Here is a 26,472-nt window from a genome sequence, read left to right as displayed (position 1 = left end):
GATGGAGAACCCCCACAAGTGACCCCATTTTGAAAAGTAGACCCCTTAACGAATCAATCTAGGGGTACGATGTCTTTTTTGACTTCCCAGTTCTTGAATGAATCTAAGCCATGCAGAAGAAAAAATAACGATTTTCATTTTTTTGGTAATTCTGTAATTTTAAAAGTGATTATTTTTTTTGTACAGCACATATATGAATGAAGACTTGCACCCCAAAATGGATACCCCTGTTTGTCCTGTGCTCAGAAACCTACCCATTGTAGCCCCAATCTTTTTAGAGAGCGCATGGCTAGGCCTATAGTGGAGGGAGCAACCGTTTGATTTTAGGGCGCAACTGAATAAATTCCATAATAAACTGCCAAAATAATAAAATGCCCCTCACAAGTGACCCAATTTTGACATCAAGACCCCTTAGCTAATTTATCTAGGGGTGTACTGGGCATTCTGACGCTACATTTTTTTTTCTAAATAATTATAATGCGAGTGAAATATAAATGTGATTTCATTTTTTTTCACCAAATTTGACACTTTTAGGACCGCTTTTTTTTTTTTTCAAGCAGGAAAAACTGGGGAGACGGACTAATAAAAGTAAAACTGATTCCCTAAAAAGACCCCCCCACCCACACCCCCTTTTGGCGTTTTTTATATGTGAAATAAAATTAATAATGTAAAACTGTATGGTAAATTTCAAAGCAGGGGTAATTACAAAGGCCAGGGTGGGATGGGCACGTGGGGCAATAAAAACGCGTATCCCTCCTCCTCCCTTGCTTGGTGCAGACGCGACACTTTTTTGGGGGGTATTTTTTGCTCGCAGTCTGAGGGATGGGATTCATGAAATGGCGCTCTGAGCCTCCACACCTCCTCCGATTGCAATGCGTCTTGTGGTCCCAAATAAAAGATTTTCTACGAGCGCCTCCTGAAACTGGAGGAAGCTCAGCGTGCCCCCCGGACGATTTAAAAATCACGTGAGCGTTATACGTAGCCATCTGTATAAGGTAGATGGCTACCTTCTTATACCACGCTCTCGTTTCACAAGGTAGGGCTGTAGCGCCTGGTTGGACAGATCGACGCCCCCCCTGAATTTATTATATTCTGTGACGCAGACCGGTTTAGTTTTCTCCGCTGCACCCCCCTCTCCCTAACCGCACAGTGGACAGCGTACAAATGTCCTTTTTGTCACGCCATTTAACTGCCAGCAAGGGGTCATAGGCCGGTGCGTAAGACGCGCCTTTATCTACACGCCTGGAAACAAGGGGTTGTGGGAACCCTACCCTATTTTTGCGTACAGTTCCGCAGGCCCCTGTACCTGCGGCGTGTAACGCTTTAAAAAGGGGGACGCTCGTATAATAGTTGTCAGTATATATGTGGTACCCCCTTTATTTAAAAAGGGCCCACGAGCTCCCACACAATTTTCCCGTTAACGCCAATGTCTTCTTGACAGTTGGGGGGATTTAATTGGGGATCCCTGCCCTCATAAATAAAAAAGTCGCAAGTATAACCTGTGTCGCTCTCACAGACTTTATACAGCTTGACGCCATATCTTGCGCGCTTTGAGGGAATAAACTGGCGGAAAGATAAACGCCCTTTGAAACTCATCAGCGATTCATCCACCGCCAGATTTTTTTGGGGGGTATAAATGTTTTTAAAGGCGTCCCTTAATAGCGAAATAAGGGGCCTTAATTTGCCCAGTCTGTCATACGCCGGGTCACTTCTCGGGGGGATTTGGGCATTATTGGCGATATGAAAAAAACGCAAAATGTTTTCGTATCTGCGTCGGGGCATTATGGATGCAAATACGGGCGTCGCGTGAATGGCGCTCGTGGACCAAAAGGACCGTATTGATGACATTTTTACGAGTCCCATTAGCAAAATAAGTCCCAAAAACTTTTTACACTCAGGGACATCTATGGCGGTCCACATCACTGCATAAACTGACGTGGGGTGCGCGGTCACGTATTGTCCAGCGTATATATATTCGTCTGCTGGCCAATTAACTGCAGGACGCCGGCGGTAATAAATAAATTTAAAAAATTAAACGGTGTAAAATTTGCGACGTCCAGATTAACGCCTGGAGCCGCTAAAAATTCTGGGATGCGGGGCGCAAACAAACTTGCGGCACTCCACGCAGTGGCGGGCACCACGTAACTTGGCCCCGCTGCCCCAACGACTTCCTCTACCTCCATAGCGCTGGAGGCAGAGTCGTCACTTTCAAAAATTTCCTCCTCCTCCGACTCGCTGGTAGCATCACTACCGAAGCTTGACGCAAAGAGCAGCGCCTATGCTCCATTTTATTAAAAAAATTTTTAATGGGGGTAGACAAAAAAAAATAGCCCCCAAAAAAGTGGACAGGGATAAAATGGGGTAATTGGGGTATGAGGGAAGGTGAAGGCGGGTAATAACGGGTTTTTTTTTTCTTTTTTTAACTCTCTATATGGCACACGATTTTTCACAGCTATCTCTCTCCTGCCACAAATCTCTCTCAGTGACAGGAGATACGCCAGACTGATCGTGTGCCATATTTATTAAACAAAAGACATGGATGGCTGTGATAGGTTTATCCCAGCCACCCATGTCAGCAGGGACCAATCACTTTGGTCTCTGCAAGTTACTATGCCTAAGTCAACTTTTGCCTTAGGCTCTACTGCGCATGCGCCGCCATTTTGTTCGGCGCATGCGCAGTAGAGGGTAATGCCCTGCGTTTTGCGGGGGCTTTGGGGGACCTGAGGGGAGATGAAACTACAACTTTTTAAAACTTTTTTGTGATCGCCGGTATGTAAAACATAAATAATGAATATCATTTTCTATGGTTCAAGAGGCTAATATAAATCCGGGGAATGTGTGGGCCATGGGGGGGGGGGGGGGGGGGAGGAATGTGCGGGCCATGAGGGGGGGGGGGAGGAATGTGCGGGCCATGAGGGGGGGGGAGGAATGTGCGGGCCATGAGGGGGGGGGAGGAATGTGCGGGCCATGAGGGGGGGGGGAGGAATGTGCGGGCCATGGGGGGGAGGAATGTGCGGGCCATGGGGGGGAGGAATGTGCGGGCCATGGGGGGGGGGGGAGGAATGTGCGGGCCATGGGGGGGGGGAGGAAAGTGCGGGCCATGGGGGGGGGGAGGAACGTGCGGGCCATGGGGGGGGGAGGAACGTGCGGGCCATGGGGGGGGGAACGTGCGGGCCACGGGGGGGGGGGGGAACGTGCGGGCCACGGGGGGGGGGGGGACGTGCGGGCCACGGGGGGGGGGACGTGCGGGCCACGGGGGGGGGACGTGCGGGCCACGGGGGGGGGGGGACGTGCGGGCCACGGGGGGGGGACGTGCGGGCCACGGGGGGGGGGGACGTGCGGGCCACGGGGGGGGACGTGCGGGCCACGGGGGGGGACGTGCGGGCCACGGGGGGGGGGGGGGACGTGCGGGCCACGGGGGGGGGGGGGACGTGCGGGCCACGGGGGGGGGGACGTGCGGGCCACGGGGGGGGGACAACGTGCGGGCCACGGGGGGGGGGGGGACAACGTGCGGGCCACGGGGGGGGGGGGGGAACATGCGGGCCACGGGGGGGGGGGAGGACGTACGGGCCACGGGGGTGGGGGAGGACGTACGGGGGGGGGGGGGAGGACGTACGGGCCACGGGGGGGGAGGACGTACGGGCCACGGGGGGGGGGGAGGGTGTACGGGCCACGGGGGGGGGGAGGACGTACGGGCCACGGGGGGGGGGAGGACGTACGGGCCACGGGGGGGGGGGAGGACGTACGGGCCACGGGGGGGGGGGGCGTACGGGCCACGGGGGGGGGGGCGTACGGGCCACGGGGGGGGGGGAGGACGTACGGGCCACGGAGGGGGGGGACGTACGGGCCACGGAGGGGGGGGGACGTGCGGGCCACGGGGGGGGGGGGGCGTGCGGGCCACGGGGGGGGGGGACGTGCGGGCCACGGGGGGGGGACGTGCGGGCCACGGGGGGGGGGAGGAACGTGCGGGCCACGGGGGGGGGGGGAGGAACGTGCGGGCCACGGGGGGGGACGTGCAAGCCGGGGGACGGCGTGCAGGCCACGGGGGGGGGGCGTGCGGGCCACGGGGAGGGGGGACTTGCGGACCACGGGGGGGATGTGCGGGCCATGGGGGATGACACTAAAAGATATGCTGTATCTTCATCTGTTAAACGATTTCAGCCAGCGATTGTTTGTCCAATAGAAGGCCCTGTCCGCTGGCTCCAGCGTTCTGTACGGCTCCTTCTAGTCATTCTGTGTACCGGAGTTATTCACGTGGAGTTACAGCATTGATTCATACACACCTCTTTTACGTGTGCGTCCTCTCTTATAGATTCCATGGGGGAATTAGTGTGTCTTAAATGTATAGTTGCACATAAGTACTTTTGGTGGCAATATATATTTCCCCTCGGTATTAACCCCTTGGTGATGGAGCTTTTTTGCTTTTTTCCATTTTTGTTTTTTCATCCCCTTTAAAAAAAAATTTCTCCTTTATTTATCCATCGACGTCGCTGTATGAGGGCTTGTTTTTTTTGCGTGACGAGTTGTATTTTTTAATGGTGCTATTTAATGTACGAAAAACTTGTAAAAAATTCTAAGTGGAGAGGAATGAAAAAAGAAAAACCGACCTTCCGCCATCTTTTAGTGCGCCTTGTTTCTACGGCGCATAAACTGCAACAAAAATGACACAATACCTTTATTCTATGGGTCAGTACGATTACTACGATACCAAACTTGTATGTTTTTTTTTTTTGCTGTACCACTTATATATTTTTTTAAGATATTTAATTTTTTTAAATTATTTTCTTTCTCCATCTTCTGCGCACAATAACTTTTTTATGTTTCCGTCCACATAGTTCTGCTAGGGCTCCTTTTGTGCGGTACGGCCTGTAGTTTCCGTTGGTACCATTTTTAAATACATATGACTTTGATCGCATTTTATTAGATATTTTTCTTGGCAACAGGGTGACCAAAAAAGCGTGTATTTTTATTTATTTTTTGGACAACATTCACCATGTGCAGTAAATAATGCATCACTTTGATAGATCGGACTTTTACAGACGCAGCGATATCAAATATGTATTTTTGTTTTATTATTTAGATTTTTTTATTGTAAATATGACAGAAGGTTTTTGTTTTTTGAACTTTTATAACTTTTATTTTTTTTAAATAATTAATAAAAATGTATTGTTCTAATTTTTTCATTTTCTTTTAGTCCCCCTGGGGGACAACAACATGTGATGCTCTGATCGCTCCTGCAGTATGATGTAATGCCATAGCATTACATCATACTGCGATCTGAGAGGCAGGCTATCAAGCAACCCCATGGGGATTCTGCCATGACAGCCCTGGGGGCCTTTCAGAAGGACCCTGGCTGTCATGACACCCGCATGGCTCTCTCGATATCGTCGCGGGGGGAGGTCCGTATGGATGTTTAGGGTATTTAAATGCTGCTGTCAAGATTTTACAGCTGCATTTAAAGGGTTAACGGCCCCAATCGTCCGCTCAGCTTGTCAGGGCTGTTGCCGGCAGGTGTCAGCTGTAAGAAACAGCTGACACCCGCGATGTATGGAAGGAGATGGCAGCGCAAGCTCCCTCCATACATATCCTGCAACACAGGACGTAAAAACACAATAGGGTGGTCACTAAGGGGTTAAGAAGATGATGGAATTTGTGGCTATATCCCCTGCTATTCCTACATTAATGGATTTTAATAGTTGTCTGGATCCTTGTTTGGATGGACACGCTTAGTAATGGAATTACATGTATGTGATCTGTGGAGGTTGAGAAATCCAGACGTTCAACAATAGTCTTGTTATTCCAGTTCACATAATCCACTTTCTAGAATAGGTCTCCCGATAAGCGCTCCATCTGCGCTCCATCTGTGCTTCCCTATGTTCGTAGAGTGGAGTATCTACCACCAACCATGTCTGATCACTCTCCACTCGTCATCGATTATGAGTGGTGGGGGGTTTGGATATAGTTGGGAGGTCACGTCCCTTGTGGTTGAACCTGCTTGATGGTAATGCTAGATAAATATTGGTTCCTCCCCCGTGTCTGTGATGTAGGGGGCTGGGAAGGCATTTAGACGTGGTCCTCATATGCCGTTAGGGCCGTTCAGCAACGAGCTTTGGATGCAGAGCAAGTGGATGAGTATTCTCAGCCTCAACTGACGGATCATCTGAGAGGCGATGCGAAGCAGAAGTGTCTGCTTATGAAGCGGAGGATCTTTGAGGAGGAGGTGGTTTTTTGGCTTCTACATTCCAGGTCCAGGAATCCTCCTCCCATGCTTCAGCTGAGGAGGCCTGACGATTCTCTCCCTATAAAGGAGGACGACGTTTTGGAGACCTTTTTTCTCTATTTTAACAACCTGTCCGTTTCTACGTTTGTGTGGATTGTGAAGATCTTTAGGAATATTTGGCTCGAGTGCAATTGCTACCATATATTCCGGCGTATAAGGCGACGGGGCGTATAAGACGACCCCCCAACTGTCACCTTATATGCCGGGAATACAGCGGAGCAAAAAAAAATAAATCATTACTCACTTCCCCCGGCGTTCTGCGGTGCTGCGGCAGGCTGTCGCTCCCTCCTTGGCCCCGGCAGAGCATTGCTTTCTGGACACAGGGCTTGAAATCCCCGCCTCCAGAAAGCTAATACTATGATTAGCTAGCACACGCCATCAGCCAATCCCAGCCATTCAATGACATCATTGAAAGCTGTGATGGCTAAAACACACGTGCCTTCAGCCAATCACAGCCATTCAATGACATCCTTGAATGGCTGTGATTGGCTAACACACGTGCGCCTTCAGCCAATCACAGCCATTCAATGATGTCATTGAATGACTGTGATTGGCTGACGGCGTGTGTTAGCCAATCACAGTATTAGCTTTATGGAGGCGGGGATTTCAAGCCCCGCATTCAGAAAGCAATGCTCTGCCGGGGACCAGGAGGGAGCGACAGCCTGCAGCAGCGCCGCAGAACACCGGAGGAGGTAAGTAATGATTTTTTTTTTTTTGGACACTTTCTTTTTTTTGCATTACCGGCGTATAAGACGACTCCCGACTTCAGAGCAGATTTTTGAGGGTTCAAAAGTCGTCTTATACGCCGGTATATACGGTAATTTGTCTGATATCCAAGAATGATGTTAGAAGCTCCTTTGTCTCTGAATGAGTTAACCCCATAGGGTGCTTTCAGACGAGCGTGTGCGTACATAGGTGCAAACACACGTACCTGCAAAACATAGGACATGTGTGTACCATAGGTCAGTGGAGAGTGCCCAGGTCTGAAAAGGCTCATTAATTCTCCTGCACAGTTCGCCCATGCACCATCTAATCCAGGACTGGTAACGATAGCCCACAGACTCCTTTGTATTCCACTGCATCACCCCGTCTCTGGTCTTTCAGCACACCACCCCAACCATGGTGCTTACCCTCTTGCCAAGACATATCATACGCTGGGCCCCCTGGACTCGCTCTTCTTCCACATTCACTGGCTCTAATCTTCAGGCCTGCGTCCTTGGCATTTTCTTCAGGTTTCCTGTGGTCTCCTGGACCGTATTGCTGGCTTTTACTACATGGACCCTTCTACAACAAGTCTAACCTGTGGGGCGGAGTGCCTGTCATGCGACACAAGCTGCACTAACTGCCCCACATGTTGGCATCTGGTGCCTGTGTGCGGCCCATTCTTCTGCCCCATGTTGGCTGTATCACTTGTCATATAAAGGGGCAGAGCTTTCCTTTTACTGTGCTCTGCCTAAGCAAAGCATCTTCCTTGTCCACTTGTGGCATCTAATGATTGGCCTGTGTGCTACTAAGAACACTGTGACGCTCGTCCAGAGGGGCCGGACGGCAGTACAAACGTGTGGAAGTTACAACATGCTGTTAGATGCACTAAAGATAAATCAAAACTTCATATGGAAACAAACAAGGTATCACTGGCAGCGGCTGCGGAACCGCGAGGGATTTATGTGTAGAACATTTGGAAAAAAGAAATCCAATAAATGCCCAAAATAGCTGTAGAAATGGTCAGGAAGGGGATCATCACTCCTTAAGGAGAGCACCTGGGAGGTGTGAGGAGACTTATAAGGCCACCCATGCTCCTCTAGAAATATGCAAATGGTAGAAGGAACAAGACCTCTGCAGCGCCACTTATCGAACTATATGAGGTTTCCCATTGACAACATTAGCCGATCTTCTAATGCGCCTGAAAGCCGCGCCGGAGGATCTCTACTTCACAGAGGTAATAGGTGTTTTCCAGAAAAATGTTTCACATTGGCATGAAAAGGCACATTGCCAAGCGTGATATCGCCCATGTGGGGGTGGCCTCAGTCCAAGTAAAAGAAAAGCCCCCGTGCATTCAGACATGCAGACAAACTGATACTGTGTCCATCCAACATTTTGGTCTAAAAAATCGGATAGAAAAAACATCCGTGTTCAAGTAGCCCAAATCTAGAAAAACCAACGGACTGCCTGCTGGATTGTACAAGCTAAACCCATTGCCTGCGCTGAAGGCTGCCCTCGCCTCTTCTGCAAGTAGTAACGACTGCACGCAGATTGTACATGAAGGGTAACTGTAACCCTTGCATATGGATGGCCGCACTCTCTAGCAGGAGATGAACGTGAATCCGATGTCATTCATTGGTTCGGCGTCTCACCAGAGGGTATTGCATTCAAGTGACTCTGGCTTATGATCCGTATAAAGTTCTGCTATTTATGGACAGTTTTACAAATTACTATTTTTTTCTATAGATGTGCGGATATTCTAGAGATCTACACCAAATGATTGCAAGCTGAGTTTTAATCTGACGGCCGTATGATGTTTTTTTTTCTTCTATTGGTTAATTTCTATCTAAACCAGATTTTCTTCATTTAACCCCCTACAGTTTGGGAGGAGCTCTGTTACAGTTTGGGAGGAGCTCTGTTACAGTTTGGGAGGAGCTCTGTTACAGTTTGGGAGGAGCTCTGTTACAGTTTGGGAGGAGCTCTGTTACAGTTTGGGATCAGCAGAGCTCATTCTACAAGCAGCTGCAGCTCCGGTTCTCTTAGGGCTAGGGACATGATTTTGTGTCATTTTGAAGATAATATTCTTGGGCTTAAATGACAACATAAGAGCTAAAGCTGTCCATTTTTAGCAGTGCGTGCAGAGGACAGCAGCGGCAGCAGAGACCATCTGTGATCCTCCTGCGTATCTCTGTCTTAGAGGAGTTGTGATTGTTCTCAGTGAGAGAAACCAAGTAATCTTGTAGATATGATAGCCTTTAATGGCTAACAAAAATACATGATATTACAGCGAGCTTTTGGATCTTCTATCGGTCCTTCCTCAGGCTAAAACAGAACTGGTTCGGATGGGGCACATATATAATATTCAAATGCAGAGACGACAACCAACTTGATTGAAATACAAATGTTCACACACAAATTTGAGACTGTTTTGCACTCAAAACTTTAAACAGACAAACTGAGCTGAGACATAAATACTTAATCAGTCCATTGAGCTCAGGAATGTGACAGTTTTATGATGTCTTATCTGTCCTTCAACCTGCACATGGTAGGAGATGCAGCACCACCTAGTGGATGGCAACATTATTACAAGTCAAGTTCTGAATTTTTATGAAGTTAAAAAAAATGATCGGGAAGAGGACATCCCTCTTGACCTCCTTCAGACCTTTCATATTTTCCACTTTTATGCAGGAATCCCAGGCTGAGGTTCATTCCATTCTTGAGGATATCAAACGTGGCTATAAATTTGTAATCCCAAATTCTTCTGTGATGCTGCAACTTGAAATTGCCCTTCAATATGATAACCCTCATCTGCTCTATGCTGTGTCCCTGACCACAAATATGTCACAGGTAGTTCAGTCTTTCCCTCTCTAATTGAATGGGATGAGGTGACATGAATTTTTGTTCATGTTATCACATTTGCTCTCCGATTGTTAGATATGGGGTTTCTCCCAGAAAAGGAGTAAAACCATCAGGACTTGCTCATCTAATCACTCGATTTAACCTGCAGATACTGCAGTCGTTGCTGACTGTGGCTTCTAAATGTTTTTACTGAAAAATAATTTCAATTTTTTTTTTAGTCCTTACACAAGGCTTTAAATACTGGAAATAACTACTAATAGTTGGCATAGACACATCCATAACAACCTGTGCTATAATATAATATCTGGCACAATAAAAAACACACACAAAAAAAGGGGGCAAAATAACCATTTACTGACGATCTTGCTTCACAAAACAGGATAAAAAACATCTTAAAAATTGTATATACCTCAAAATGGTACTAAGAAAAACTTTGCGTTACCCCACAAAAACCAGGCCGGATACAGCTCTGCTGACCGAAAATAAGTGTTCAGGTCCTGTAATGTGGAGCCACACAAGTCTGCTGGTAAAGGTCCATGGCTAAAGAGTCTCATGATAACGGCAAATATGACTATTGGACTATCTGGGAAGAATTTTTTTGATACCCTTTCGCTCAGGGGTTAAATCGGGGTGTTTTTGGTGACTGTTTTTGGTTTATTGATACACCAAATATTCATAAAAATGTTTATTTTTCTAACTTTCCATGTCAGTGTGTGTGTCATATATATAACTAGCTGATATACCTGGCTTCGCCCGAGTTAATTTGATACTGGGGTTTATCTGGTGTTCACACAGAAAATCTTATGAAGTCGTGGTTACTTTAGAGATACTGAGGAAAAACATATGTTCACCATTTTGCATAGTTCTCTGCGTTACCCAGGAAACCCCACGTGGAGGCAACCATGCGACGTTTCCTTTATATAAAATGAGATCAGGAAGTGAGAGAATTAGATTACGTACGTAAAATTTGGATGCTAATTTTTTTGCACTTAGAATTGAATAATCGAGTTTGGACCCTTTAACTTTTCCTATTTATGACATATTCAATGCTTATGGCAAATTTCATGTTTCTATGACACTGGGAAGTGAGAGATTTAGATTCCGTACGTAAAATTTCGACGCTAATTCTTTTGCGCTAGAATTAAATAATCGAGTTGGGACCCATTAACTTTTCCTATTTATGACATAATCAATGCTCGTGAAAAATTTCACGTTTCTATGTGAGAAAATTACATTCCGTACGTAAAATTTGGACGCTAATTCTTTTGCGCATAGAATTGAATAATCGAGTTGGGACCCATTAACTTTTCCTATTTATGACATATTCAATGCCCGTGTCAAATTTCGAGTTTCTATGACACCGGAAAGTGAGAGAATTAGATTCTGTACGTAAAATTAGGACGCTAATTCTTTTGCGCATAGAATTGAATAGTCGAGTTGGGACCTATTAACTTTTCCTATTTATGACATAATCAATGCTCGTGCCAAATTTCATGTTTCTATCACATTGGGAAGTGAGAGATTTAGATTATGTACGTAAAATTTGGACGCTAATTGTTTTGCGCATAGAATTGAATAATGGAGTTGGGACTCATTAGCCTTTCCTATTTATGACATAATCAATGTTTGTGCCAAATTTCCCGTTTCTATGACACCGGAAAGTGAGAAAATTACATTCCGCACGTAAAATTTGGACGCTAATTGTTTTGCGCATAGAATTGAATAATGGAGTTGGGACCCATTAGCCTTTCCTATTTATGACATAATCAATGCTTGTGCCAAATTTCCTGTTTCTATGACACCGGAAAGTGAGAAAATTACATTCCGCACGTAAAATTTGGACGCTAATTGTTTTGCGCATAGAATTGAATAATGGAGTTGGGACCCATTAGCCTTTCCTATTTATGACATAATCAATGTTTGTGCCAAATTTCCCGTTTCTATGACACCGGAAAGTGAGAAAATTACATTCCGCACGTAAAATTTGGACGCTAATTCTTTTGCGCATGGAATTGAATAATGGAGTTGGGACCCATTAGCTTTTCCTATTTATGACATAATCAATGCTCGTGCCAAATTTCCTGTTTCTATGACACCGGAAAGTGAGAAAATTACATTCCGTACGTAAAATTTGGACGCTAATTCTTTTGCGCATAGAATTCGAATAATCGAGTTGGGACCTATTAACTTTTCCTATTTATGACATAATCAATGCTCGTGCCAAATTTCACGTTTCTATGACATTGGGAAGTGAGATTTATATTACGTACGTAAAATTTTGACGCCAATTCTTTTGCGCTAGAATTGAATAATCGAGTTGGGACGCAATTACTTTTCCTATTTTGGAGATAATCTATGCTCGTGCCAAAATTCATGTTTCTACGATATCGGGAAGTTGGAGAACTTTTGGCGAGTCAGTGAGTCAGTGAGGGCTTTCAGCTTTATATATATATAGATCTTAAATATATTGCATAGCATCTTCCCTCTGACCCTGAAGATCATGAGGAGTTGGGACAGTCAGCCTGTGCTGTGTATCCTGGGGAGGGTCTGCAGACCTCTCCTCATTATCAGAAGATGAAGGGGCCCTGCTTTTATAGCACTGAAGTCCCTCATCAGAGGCTAACAATTAAAGTTGAGCTTTTCTTCCCCCTCGTGCCCACAGGGCATTACACGGGGCTCACAACACCCTCCCATAGAATTCAAGAAGTTATTTTCTTGGAGCAAGATGTCCGCAGTGAAACAAATTTCTGGGATGCTTTGCAGCAATTCATACCAGCGGGTTGTGTTTTTAGGACAGAAGCCGATGTTTTATCCTTCCATATTCGGCTGTTTATGATGGTTTGTTTTCCAATGTGATCATCTCTTACTTTATGTTTTTTTCTATCATTAAAGTACCGAAGGTTAGGATCATGGGAGGAGCTGCACAAGGAGCACATCCATGCTGGCCGTACCGTGCTGGTGAGTTACATCTGATGTTCCACAGCTACTTAAGTCATCTTCCACTTATAGGAATATTTATGAAAAGCCTAGAATAATACGGACATTGTTATTGGATTATCCACTTGTCTTTGGCTACCATTCTGGCTCATGTCTCTTAAGGCTATTCGCCTTTCAAGTCTCCTTGTCCATAAGCATTTTACCAGGCCATGCTGAACTCCCCGTCTTATATACCAGGCTGTGTTTGTATTTTGAGAAGAATTATATATAGATAGATAGTCTGCAATTCATTCAAGGTTGTTTCCGGGCCCTTAGAATGGGCTACCTTGTCTCAGTGTGGTAGGGTTTGAGTACCGCTAACCCCACTGATGCTGCAGCACAACCCTATTCATTAGGTGAGGCCGAGCTGCAGTACCAGATATACTGATGAGCTGTTGTGTCTTGATAACAATGAGGTTCTTCCTTAAAGGGGTTGTCCAGCCTCACGGGGTCCATTATTTATAATAATAATGCCTTCCTTTTGTGAGGGTATATGTATATATTGCCATATGTTCTTTATACTTTTATACCTATATGCAAGTTCTATTCAATTCCAAATAAGAAAAAACTTAATCTGTCGCCTTAACATCAGATATTCCAAGGCTTTGCAAGGCTGAGAGAGATGTTTCTAGAAATTCAGAGATGATACCGAACCAGACACGAAGGCCGCGTGTACTTGGCTGTTTTCCCGGAGGCGCCAGTATCAAGATAATGACTGTTATATGATTTTCAGTGTCTCAGGCCGGAAATCCGGACTTCCCATATATGGAGAATGCATGCTTGGCCGCTTTCTTAGAATTGAGTGGGTGATTCTTTGCACTGGAGTTAATTGAATACGTGATTTTCTGTACATAAGCCAGAGGCGCCGTAGCAAGATAACGACTGTTTTCACTGTCTCAGGCCGGAAATCCGGACTTCCCATATATGGTTATGAGCCCATCACCCCTTGCTGGTGATGAGACAAAGGGTATAAGATCTCATGTAATCTGTAATAAAGCGCGAAGCGCAGCCATGTCCCGTGTGAGAAACTATACCAGACCTCCGTGTGGTGTTTTCTTCTCTCCGCCGGCAGCGGGGCAAGTGGGGTGGGCCCGATTGGTGCTGTACTTAGAATTTTACCCTGACAAATGGCGCCCGAACGTGGGGCGACAAAGCCAGAGCCTACAACGCATTCCACCCGGATCCACGCCGCAGAGAAGCCGTCCTGCTGCAAACCGAGCCTGATCAACTCACAAGAACTCCAGGTAAGACCAGCATATATTTATGTTGTGTTTTACGCTGAGAGTCTTGCAGCAGGACTGACTATCTGTGGTTTGTGACCGGACGGGTTGGGTTAAGAGTTCTACACGGTAACTCGTGTGGGCTCCGGGTTTGCCGTCATGGACCACTGACCGTGATATGCGCACCAATCGGTCACCCGGAAACTAGTCTGTAGTTTATTTGTACTTTGAAGTCCGTAGTGTTTTAGCAATAGTGAAGGTTGTTTGTTGTATCTGCAGAATTTTTTTTCTCTTTCTTTTCATTTTGTCTCATAGAAGAAGGGACCCTCGGTTTTAGTTTAGTTAGTTAATGGTTTAGCTGAGGAGGAGATGCACTCTATGAGATAAGTCTCATAGAAAAAGGGACTCTCGGTTGTTTTGCCTTATATATGGGGCTAACGATTTGATTTCAGAGAGATGCATTTTATGAGGCTGGTTCCATAAAGAGAAGGGACCCTTGGTTGTTTTGCCGGTATATAAGGGGCTGACAATTTGAAAATTAAGAGGGATGCACTCTATGGAGCGTGTTATTATTATTGTTGTTGTTGTTCTAATATGCGTAAGACCTTATTAAAGAAGACAGAGCCCCTCAAGGGCTGCCGCCGTGTGGATGAATTTGTAGAATGTAAGAAAACTTATGAAAATGTGTGACACCGACCCGCACGGTAGATTACAAAAATGGTGTCTGGGAGGGAGGTCTTTAGGACCAAGAGGTGCCTTGGAAGATCAAGGTTTGCTAGAAAGTACAGGGAGGAAGAGAGAGAGACAGTCAGAGAAAGTATGTACACATTATTTGTTTAAGAAAGTATCCGTAAGTGAAATGTTGAAAAGTACAGTAAGTGATCAAGAGGGCGTCAGGAGAGTGTCTATTGAAGGTTATATTGACAGCTAGGTAGGGAGAAAGTGCTGAAGGAACAAGCAAGTCGAGAAGAAAGTTACAATGCATGTGATTTGTTGGCAAAGAAAGAAGAAAAGGTGTATAATACAAGATAGATAATATATATATATGTGTGTGTATATATGTATATACTGTATGTGCAAATAGTTAACTGAGCTTGCTTTTAGGGGAGAAGGGTTTGTTGACATGTAGCTGCGAGCTTGTGTTTAGTTTTCAAGGTTGGAAGATAACAGCGAGAGAGAATGAAGTGCTGACCCTGGAGAATGTCTCTGCTTGCTTAAAATGAATTGAAATGAATTTAATTAATTATACTGTCTTAGTAGGCAGGAAATATAGCAATTTCTAAGGTATATTCTTACTTATACAGGGGTTGAAAATGAATGTTGCAAGGTCCCAGCATATGTGTTAATTACATGCTATAATGTGGTACAATTCCTCTAACACACACCTTTGACTACTGTACACTAGCCCCCTGTTTCAGAACAAATTAATACAATCAAATGTGCAATATGAAGCCTACACTAAGGGTGAGAATCCAACACTGCATCGTGCTAAGAGGGAAGTTGACGCTCCAGGTGGTAACTTTGATCCACATGTACACATAGATGTAATAGGAGTGCCAAGGGGGGTGCCAGATGAATTTAATTCTAGAGATCAGGTTAAAGCAGGTTGTGAGTCCTTATTTGCTATTGTCACTGTTAATAATAATGTAGATTGGATGAATTATATCTATTACAATCAGCAGAGGTTTGTAAACTACACCAGGGATGCTTTGCAAGGGTTAGCTGACCAGTTAGGGCCCACTGCATCCATGGCGTTCCAAAATAGAGTGGCCGTGGATATGATTTTAGCAGAAAGAGGTGGGGTATGTAACTTCCTGTACGTGTATTATGTGTATTATCCCTTTGATCAAAAAGAGTATGAGTAAGGGACTGGATAATGTGACCAAAATTTCCCTTGTTTGAAAAAAAAAAAAAAGAAAAAGATGAAGAGCCAGTTCCGATAATGCCAGCCAGGTACGTTACCAGAAGAATGGAGAGATGTACTAGTACTGCGCCTGCCCTGGTCTCATAAGATGGACTGTCAGTGGAATTCCCATTTGCCTAGGGTTAGTGCAGAAGACCTTAGGTTCCGGCGAGGGCACACCCTGCGGGGTGTTAACTCGTACAGATAGAGGGTATGGATGCCCGGAAATAAGCCCAGGTAATCCATGGCCTCCTTCTGAGGTGAGGTAGGGATCCCCCCTCTTAGGAGTAGGGACTTACGGGCAAGTGGAGAAACCCTGACGCAAGGGAGAGGCGACCGAGGAAGAGTGCAAGGCCTGGTACTTGATCTCCATATTAAGTTTTTTAGGGGCGTTTGTGAGGGTATATGTATATATTGCCATATGTTCTTTATACTTTTATACCTATATGCAAGTTCTATTCAATTCCAAATAAGAAAAAACTTAATCTGTCGCCTTAACATCAGATATTCCAAGGCTTTGCAAGGCTGAGAGAGATGTTTCTAGAAATTCAGAGATGATACCGAACCAGACACGAAGGCCGCGTGTACTTGGCTGTTTTCCCGGAGGCGCCAGTATCAAGATAATGACTGTTATATGATTTTCAGTGTCTCAGGCCGGAAATCCGGACTTCCCATATATGGAGAATGCATGCTTGGCCGCTTTCTTAGAATTGAGTGGGTGATTCTTTGCACTGGAGTTAATTGAATACGTGATTTTCTGTACATAAGCCAGAGGCGCCGTAGCAAGATAACGACTGTTTTCACTGTCTCAGGCCGGAAATCCGGACTTCCCATATATGGTTATGAGCCCATCACCCCTTGCTGGTGATGAGACAAAGGGTATAAGATCTCATGTAATCTGTAATAAAGCGCGAAGCGCAGCCATGTCCCGTGTGAGAAACTATACCAGACCTCCGTGTGGTGTTTTCTTCTCTCCGCCGGCAGCGGGGCAAGTGGGGTGGGCCCGATTGGTGCTGTACTTAGAATTTTACCCTGACACTTTCACTGAGCATTGTAAAGCACGGCATACAGGGGCTCAAAATGGCAGGAATATCCGCTGTAATGTCCTTCTCTAACTTTGTAATCTGTGGAAAGCAGCTTTCAAAGATGGTGCCGTTGTGCTGCCTTCCCACAATGCCCTGCACCTCTCCCCTCTGTGGGCACGTTCCCGATGACAAACAATGGAGAACAAACAAAGCAATCTCTCCTGTTCCCGCCCACCTCCGTTGAACTCCTTGGCCGTCTCTCCTGGCCCTATCCACCTCCATCGAGCTCATAGGCCGTCTCTCCTGGCCCCGCCTATTGCAATGAATGGGCAGCATTGGCAGCAGTAAAGATTTAAAAAAAAAAAAAAAAGTTAAAACCAATAACATCCATCCTTGCACCCAGAACAGTGACAGCTGTTGTAATGGCCATACAGAAGTGTATAGATGCATTTGTCACGGCCGGACAACCCCTTTAAGGAACTGTTACATGGCCTAAGTGTTTGCCCGAACATGTAATTGCCCTAATATTGGGCCGAGTAAATACGCTAACAATCAACCAATGGAATAAGCAAACGCTCGTTCATCAGCTGATGTTTTAGTTAAAACTGCAGAAAAAAATCATTATCTGCAGCGCTTCTCCGTGATATAATTGGGGGGGGGGGGGGCTTCTAACGATGATGACACTGTATTAAAGAGGACGGGAGAAGTTGATGGGTTTACAGAAGGGAACCTCTGGTGAACTATTTAGATGTTGCAGTTGACCCTGACTGACATCTAAAGGCCCATTTACACTAGGCGTGTGTTGGGCAAACGATGCCCGACACTCGTCCCTGTGTCTCCGCGCTCCTGCACGGTAGCTAGCAGGGCTGGCTAGGTCATGGAGTGGCCAGCAGGGGGGTGGAGCAGTGCAGGAGATTTCTCTCCTCTCGTTCCCCCGCCCTTCTCCATTGAGATACTCAGTGGCCGTTCGCTATTGAAACAGCGGCTGTTTAAACTTAACGAGGAGCGATGAGCTGATTGTCCATCTTTTATGCTGCATAAAAGATGAGCGATGAAGCTCATTATACAGTTTAAACAGTAGTGAACAGCGGCTGTGTTATGTCAATGGAGAGGGGGAGCGAGAGGAGAGAAATCTTGTGCACTGTACCACCCCCTGCTGGCCGCTCTGTGCGCGAGCCCGCTGTGCTAGCTCCTGTGCAGGAGCACAGAGACACGGGGACATGTGTTGGGCATCGTTTGCCGGACACTTGCCTAGTGTAAATGGGCCTTTAGTGGCCATTGCAGTGGGAGCCCTGCAGTGTATTATAGCTGGCTCCTGCCGCAGACGGCGTGGCAGCCCTGCAGTGTATTATAGCCGGCTCCTGCCGCAGACGGCGTGGGCTCAGCTCCTGTGGATGGTTCTTTGCATTGACTACCTTCATATCTGTACATGTAAATGTAGATCACAGGACCGGAAGGCCTTCCTAGCTGTTAGTAAATAGTGTAACGATGTGTGTTTTACATTTGCTGCACAACAAGGATTTAACGCCAAGTTTAGTGGAATCCAGTGTCTGCATTAAATAGCCTGGCCCTTACCATAATGAGCTGTATTACATGTATCCGTGTTTGCTGTAAGCGCTCTAAATGTTTGCCGATGGACTTGTGTTCTGTTTGTTTATAGACAAAGCAGATTAATGTTGGGATATGAAATGTTCTTCTCCGCACAGTTCTGCTTCGGACGAGGCGCCTGCGATGCATCAGGAAGCCGAGTCAATATTTAGATGAGGCATTTAGCCGAAGGTTTTAGCCAAATATATGCACAACAACTTCTAATCAATGCTGGTAATTGGAATCGTTATCTGTTTTATTTACACAGCCTAATTACCTGCATTTGTTATCATTCTAGGCATATTAAAATGTAATTAAAATGTTTTAGATATTAGACTGCAGGAAATGTATGAATGTTTAATGCTTTTGTAACAATTTGTCACGAGTAAACGAAGCGCCTGCCAACAGTCTTATCACAGACCTCGTTAGACTTTGGTAAAGGTTGACACTACTTTTGAAATGTGCTTTCGAGGATCTTCCAATACATACCTCTGAAGGAAGGCGATGTATACCAAATGGCGCAATAACGGGCACTGCGCATTTTCTTTCTGATGGCAATGTGATATTTTAATAAACTGGACTTTTATGGACACAGCAATGTAATTGTTTTAATGCAGCTCTAGAAAAATAAGGTGGGGGGAGCAATGATGTTAGTTCTTGGGTCTGGAATCCAATGGGAGAAGCAGCCTTAGGGCCCATTTAGATAACGATTGTTGCTCAAAATTCGCTCAAAAGATAATCATTGCGTCCAGATGCGCGGCCATCATGCACTGTTCATGCATCGCTCGTTTCTAGCCAGCTACAAATTAGTGATGAGCCTCATCAGCGTTGCAGGCTGGTATCTCCACGGGCGCTGCTGATGGCATTCTTTCAGCTGGTATTCCACTGGCAGTTCTCAGCGGGACACCAGCTAAAAGCGCCAAGAACAATGCAGCTGTTTGCATATACAAAACAGCTGCATTGTTCTCTGAGCTATCGCAGTGGTATCCCTCTCTGCCTGCATTAACTCTTTAGTAGCTAATTAGCTACTTACAGTTATGCAAAGATGATCGCTCAAAACTGTCACTCAAACTGTCAATGGAGCGAATTTTGAGCGGTCATCGTAAATGGAAAATGGGCCTAAAGTCATATGCAAGCAGAGTTCAGTACACAGGATTGGAGATCAATGCAATGGTTAGCACAGTCAACTAAATAAGCTACAATACTCAGACACAGAAGTTACAGGCTGGGAGTTTAAATAGAACTACCACCACTGTTATTGGCCAGAGAGCAGGTGATTTCAGTAATTTAATCCCTGGAGATGCAAAGCACACAGCTGAACAAAGCTTCATGTACACGCAACGATTATCACTCAAAATTCGTTCAAACAATGGCATATGAGCGATAATTGTTGTGTGTTAATTCTACCATCATTCACTCTTCGGGTAAACGATGACTTTAAGGTGAGCTTAAAATCCATGATTCAGCGGGATATTAGATGACAAGGACTGCACACTGTATTCTGCGTGAGAGCGCTGATTACATTGTATTCATCTGACAACCTTTGCAAGTACAAAGGAGCTGATTGCAGAGCTCAGATCACCTGCCATGTTCGACAAGCAGCTCCTGGAGGCTCACTTACATGCAAATGAAGCTAATAAAGTGCTAATGGACATTAGTTTCCATTAGCACTTTATGCAAAATGATCACTAGAACTGTCAATCTTTCAATTGTTTGAAAGTTTGTCTTTACATGTAAATGAGCCGTAAGATTAGAAAAGCGAGACTTTGGATAGCATGATGATCAAGGCTGCAAAACACAATCTAAAAGGTCTAGTTTTAAAGTCTTGACAGGGTGTTTCTTGAAACTTTTTAATATTTTTTAATTTGACTAATTAAAAAAACATTATTAAGCGTTCCACTTTTTTTGTCCCCACAAGGAATCTGAACTGGCAATCATCTGATTGCACATACTATATACTGCAATATACCAGTATTGCACTATATTGTATTTTTCCAGGCTCTATAGTTTAATAAATTCTTTTATTTAACATTTTCAAATATAGAAAAATATGCTTATGAAAGTGTTGGCATGCAAGCCGAATGCCAATCAAATATATCAAGTGACACGAACATCATAAAATCTGATATAAATAATCCAGAGAGTTTGGAATCCTCAGGCACTTGGTATAATGGTATTGAATTATAAAACCGTTCTGATAATCATAAAGGAGATGGAAGAGTAGGACTCCCAGGGACAAGTGAAGGAGGGAGAGAAGGATCAAAGAAGAGGGGAGAGAAGGGGAGGATGGAGAGAGGAATCAAAGAAGGGGGGAGAGAAGGGGAGGATGGAGAGAGGAATCAAAGAAGAGGGGAGAGAAGGGGAGGATGGAGAGAGGAATCAAAGAAGAGGGGAGAGAAGGGGAGGATGGAGAGAGGAATCAAAGAAGAGGGGAGAGAAGGGGAGGATGGAGAGAGGAATCAAAGAAGAGGGGAGAGAAGGGGAGGATGGAGAGAGGAATCAAAGAAGAGGGGAGAGAAGGGGAGGATAGAGAGAGGAATCAAAGAAGGGGGGAGAGAAGGGGAGGATGGAGAGAGGAATTAAAGAAGGGGGAGAGAAGGGGAGGATGGAGAGAGGAATCAAAGAAGGGGGGAGAGAAAGGGAGGATGGTGAGAGAAATCAAAGAAGGGGGGAGAGAAGGGGAGGATGGAGAGAGGAATCAAAAAAGGGGGGAGTGAAGGAAAGGCTGGAGAGAGGAATCAAAGAAGAGGGGAGAGAAGGGGGGGTGGAGAGAGGGATCAAAGATGGGGGAGAAAAGGGAAGGATGGAGAGAGGGATCAAAGATGGGGGAGAGAAGGGAAGGATGGAGAGAGGGATCAAAGAAGGGGGAGAGAAGGGAAGGATGGAGAGAGGGATCAAAGAAGAGGGGAGAGAAGGGAAGGATGGAGAGAGGAATGAAAGAAGGGGAGGATGGAGAGAGGAATCAAAGAAGGGGGTAGAGAAGGGGGGATGGAAAGAGGAATCAAAGAAGGGGGTAGAGAAGGGGGGATGGAGAGAGGAATCAAAGAAGGGGGGGATGGAGAGAGGAATCAAAAAAGGCGGGAAGAGAAGGGGAGGATGGAGAGAGGAATCGAAGGGGGAAGAGAAGGGAAGGACGGAGAGGAATGAAAGAAGGGGAGGATGGAGAGAGGAATCAAAGAAGGGGGTAGAGAAGGGGGGATGGAGAGAGGAATCGAAGGGGGTAGAGAAGGGGGATGGAGAGAGGAATCAAAGAAGGGGAGGATGGAAAGAGGAATTAAAAAAGGGGGAAGAGAAGGGGAGGATGGAGAGGAATCAAAGAAGGTGGTAGAGAAGGGGAGGTTGGAGAGAGGAATCAAAGAAGGGGGGAGAGAAGGGGAGGATGGAGAGAGGAATCAAAGAAGGGGGAAGAGAAGGGAAGGACGGAGAGAGGAATCAAAGAAGGGGAGGACTGAGAGAGGAATCAAAGAAGGGGGAAGAGAAGGGAAGGACGGAGAGAGGAATCAAAGAAGGGGAGGACTGAGAGAGGAATCAAAGAAGGGGGAAAAGAAGGGAAGGACGGAGAGGAATCAAAGAAGGGGAGGATGGAGAGAGGAATCAAAGAAGGGGAGGATGGAGAGAGGAATCAAAAAAGGGGGAAGAGAAGGGGAGGATGGAGAGAGGAATCAAAGAAGGGGGGAGAGAAGGGGAGGATGGAGAGAGGAATCAAAGAAGGTGGGAGAGAAGGCAAGGATGAAATAAGAGAGTGGAGGGGTGCAGTAGTAACACTAGCTAAGGATAACATCAGTGGGCAGACAGAAATCCATGTTAAGGAGAATTTTAAAATCTGATCCAGTCATGCTATGATATTAAAAACTTGTCACGAGTACCTTTAATACAAGCCTTAAGATACTCCATCTTCATTCTCTCCTCTATTTTGCTGAGCCACATCAAAACTGAGGAATGGGAAGTTTGTCAACAACTAATGGTACTTGCCCTTCGCCATATTGAGCAGATGAACCATAGAGCATTATATGCAGATAAGGAGATAACACTGAGATGCAGAATAAACCTTCCAAGGTCAAGTGGCTCTTTCTTCAGGGGCAGGAACATATGGAAAGCTCTGTGGTCACCGAGATCAGTAGACTTACATCGGCACATGTTTCCGCGGGGGGCCTCCTAAAGGGTATGGTGTTCGCCAACAATCTTCACACCATTGCCAAAGAAAGAACCACTTTCCTTCATGCTCTGTTTGGATGTGTGACAAGTCATCTTGTCTTGTTAAGCCATTCTGTAACTTCTCATCTAACTGGTTCTCGAATTCTCTGAATATTGACAGGTTAAGTTGTCTGTAGACCACATGATGGCAGATAGTTCCTGATCTTGGCCTAAATTTTGCTGAACACACTCCCCGTACTCCACAGGCTTCACCATATCAGGTGGCTGCGGTTCCTGAACAACAATGGCACGCTAGAGATTCAACTTCACTTGCTTAGTGGCTCGGAAACATTGCCAAGGACTTTACTGTTCCTTGTGATAATTGGCAAAGAGACTTTGCGGGGAATGGAGACAATGTACCCTCACCTCCTGAGCGGTGACCACATGGCTGTAGAACGTTTTACTGCATCATCATAGAAACTACTAAGAATTCTTCATTGTACATGCATGCAGATGTAAAGGACACCAACTTTTCAGACAACTTCTGCTCCTTGAGTGGCACGCCCGAAAATTTTCCTGGACGAGCTCCACTGCTCATAGCCCGGAAGATTTCCGGGCTATGTATCACTATGGGAGCTGCAGAGCACAATGCCACAAGCTGTGACAGTGTGCTCTGCCTGCACAGTCCCACATAGAGCAGAGCAAGGGCTTTGAAAAACCAGCAGAAGATATTGCCGATATGTCGGCAAGCTCCTGCACTGGTTTGTTTACAGGTTGCTATAGAGACCATCGGCTTGTCAGAAGCAAGCTGATGGTCTCTGTGGCAGGGAGAGCTGGTTGTTAGCTGTCAGAGGACAGCTAGGTACCAGCTCTTACAGCAGAGATCAGAGAAAACCTCCGATCTCTGCTGTGTTAACCCTTTACATGCTGCAGTCTATGTGACTGCAGCATGTAAAGGGCTGTCACCATCGGACCCCTGGAATGTGATCAGGGGTCCTGATGGGTCCCTGTGGAAGTCCCCTAAAGGGACAAAAAAATAAAATAAAAAAAAAAAAAAGGTAAAAAATTATAAAAAAAAATAATAAAAACACTTGTCTCCCTTTACTTTGTAAAAAATCAAAAATACAATCACGCATGTGGTATCCATGCGTCGTAATGACCCAGAGAAGAAAGTTAATACATTATTTAACCCCTTAATGACATGGCCCCTTTTTTTCTTTTTTCCCCATTTCTTTTTTTCCTCCCCCCTGTTTAAAAAAAAATCACAACTTGTCCCGCAAAAAACAAGCCCTCATATGGCCATGTCAATGGAAAAATGAAAAAGTTATGGCTCTTGAGACGCAACTGCAAAATTAGTTGAAATTCAATGATTAGACCATTTTAAAAAACCTGCCCTGGTGGGCACGACAGGGTGGTAGGAAACCCGCCACTCAAGGGGTTAATAACCTGTGTGTGTCTCATCAATCTTGCACTATACTTTAATTACATTTCTTTTCGGTTTTAATGTGCTTCCCCTGAAAAAGAGTCCTGGCTGAAAACCTCATCGTAAAACCTCAACAATTTGGGCAAAAATACTTGGTCTTCAGAATGTTTTTTGAGTCCGCATCCATTATAAAATGCTCTAGAAACGTGGTAGAGTGCCCATCGAAAGCCTCGTATTCCGGGTGTTCTAAATGTAATCCTGCATATAACAATGTAATGTGAGACACTGAAGAGGATTTCTCTGTCTTACTTTCATCAGCAGCTTCGGGCCAACATGCAAGACATGGAAACTCTTTTTCTGAGGGTAAGGAAAGAAGATACGGAGGCCCTGAGAAAAGTACTGCAACCAGTAAAAGATACGGCTTCAGCATCAATAAGTGACTTTTTGGAAATTCACTCGAAAGCACTTGGAGATTTACATGAAAAAAATCTGTTTGATATGCCAAACAATGTAGATGCAAGAGGTAGGTGTCACGTTTGTCTTGGACTGCTGACAAAACCATGGGGTGATTTGGTACAAGAGTAGTGAGGACAGGTGTGTAGGCTCGCTACTCAGGTGGCTAGACGCAGGAAAAGGCTGAACAAAAGGGTAAAAATCAGAAGTGGGCACTCTGAACCTCTCTGACAGATCCCGCCTCAAAGCTGAGCACCCGTCCCGAAAGGGACGACCCCACTACTTGCACAATGTCCTGAGTCAGAGGGGAACCAGCGTACAGAAACCAGAGACAAACAGTAACTGATGAGAATACACAGAATATAAAACAAACAGACAGACTAACCAGAAGACAGGAGCCAGACAGGTGAACTGAGCAAGCTGACAAGACCTGAACTATAACCAGCACTTACGGCCAGGATGAGCCGGGTTATATAGGGAAAGGAAAGAAGCTGATTGGCTATCAGAGCTGTCAATCAACACAGACAGCACAGCGGCAGACATAATTAATTATCCCACTGGTTAGCTGTTAATCACCAGCCACTACCTCCGCCAACATCTGCAGGCTTTATTAACCCTAACTAGTCAGGATAAAACCAGCTGCAGTAAAGGTGTGCTGGCAGTGACAGTAGGGCTGTTTAGCCAAATTCCGGATTCTGTGACATGTGGAGGAAGTGTTAGGGAAGCTCCATGTAATATTTTCAGTCTGTGTTCTTCAAGGATCATTCCATTTTGCTGAATCCCAAACAAATAACTCGATAGAATCCCTTCAGTGCGGCAGACAGACAGACGGACTGCACAGAGCAATATGCTTAAATAGAAGAGCAATGTATAGAGATAGCATCGTGGAAGTGCGGCTGATATTGTACAACAAGCAACAAACGGTGCTGATGCTTTAGGACTGTTAGGGCTCATTTACACGACCGTGGGTCACGCAGCATTTTACTGGCCCGTGTGAGCCGGCTGTCGCCATGTATGGCAGTGAGTGCACTGAAGGTGGCAGCGTATCTTGCGCACGCTGTCATATGACTTGTTTCATTTTTTTTTATTCCCTGCTGTCTTAAAGCGACATTGCGTATGTATGGCGTATGGACAGCGTTGCATACACTGCCCATAGAAAAGTATAGGGCTGTCCCTGCGTGATACGCTGTGAAGTAGAGCATACTGCGATGTACTTTTCGTTAACGCCATTCACCGTGTATCACGCCGCCATGCCTCTCATAATATGCAATGAAATCACGTTCATGTGAAGGAGCCCTCTAATCTGATTACCAAACAGCACATGCTATAAGTAGATTTAATGTCCTTTTCGCTGAGCATGTCTTTTCTTGGTTTTAGTGTTGCGCTCCTCATGTTTACATCCCATCATTAACTTTTACGTTGCAATCACATTTAGATCCTTCTGGGAGTAGCTCCAAACTCCAGATTGATGCACAGCTCATTCAGATTCCGCATCCCAACGCCTCAGAATCGTGGAATACACTAGAAAAGGTACATTTCAGAATGTTTCATTTGTTGTCCGGGTGTCTGGAGCAAAATCTATCCGACCCAAGTATCTAATGACATTTCCAGTACTTGTGGTCTCCCATTGGGCCCCCTTGGGTAGCATACGCCAGGTGCAGTTACAGCCTGCGTAGGACCTATAGGTAAGCCCTGTGGAGAACTCAATACCATCATTCAGTTTCCTCATTGAAGTGGAATGCATCATGTTTAGCTCATCTGAAGCACACAGTACTTATGACGAATGATGGATGCTAATTAGCTCTGAAGTTTAAAAGTGATGGCCATGCATGCACACCCCACCTCCTACTTCAGTAGGAAATCCAGCGGGCGTGCAATCAGCTGATCGTCAGGGCCCCAAGCGACGGATA

At 45.6% G+C, this 26,472-nt stretch overlaps 1 protein-coding gene across 3 annotated transcripts in view; it reads left to right on the top strand.

Moving 5' to 3' along the window:
• The window catches only part of STX17 (syntaxin 17), a 52,583-nt gene that overhangs the window by 9,569 nt on the left and 16,542 nt on the right, over window positions 1–26,472 (top strand). For 2 of the 3 annotated variants that reach the window (XM_066585697.1, XM_066585700.1), the window contains exons 3-5: window positions 12,734–12,799; window positions 24,428–24,632; window positions 25,998–26,092. In XM_066585697.1, the coding sequence (XP_066441794.1) occupies window positions 12,734–12,799; window positions 24,428–24,632; window positions 25,998–26,092 (366 nt within the window). The remainder of the gene's footprint in view (window positions 1–12,733; window positions 12,800–24,427; window positions 24,633–25,997; window positions 26,093–26,472) is intronic. The other variant, XM_066585698.1, reaches the window with a different exon arrangement.

This window comes from Eleutherodactylus coqui, chromosome 12 (genome assembly GCF_035609145.1).
Source record: "Eleutherodactylus coqui strain aEleCoq1 chromosome 12, aEleCoq1.hap1, whole genome shotgun sequence".
Classification (NCBI taxonomy): Eukaryota; Metazoa; Chordata; class Amphibia; order Anura; family Eleutherodactylidae; genus Eleutherodactylus; species Eleutherodactylus coqui.
The sequence above is the reverse complement of the archived record's forward strand: the minus strand, read 5'-3'. Positions and strand labels throughout refer to the sequence as shown.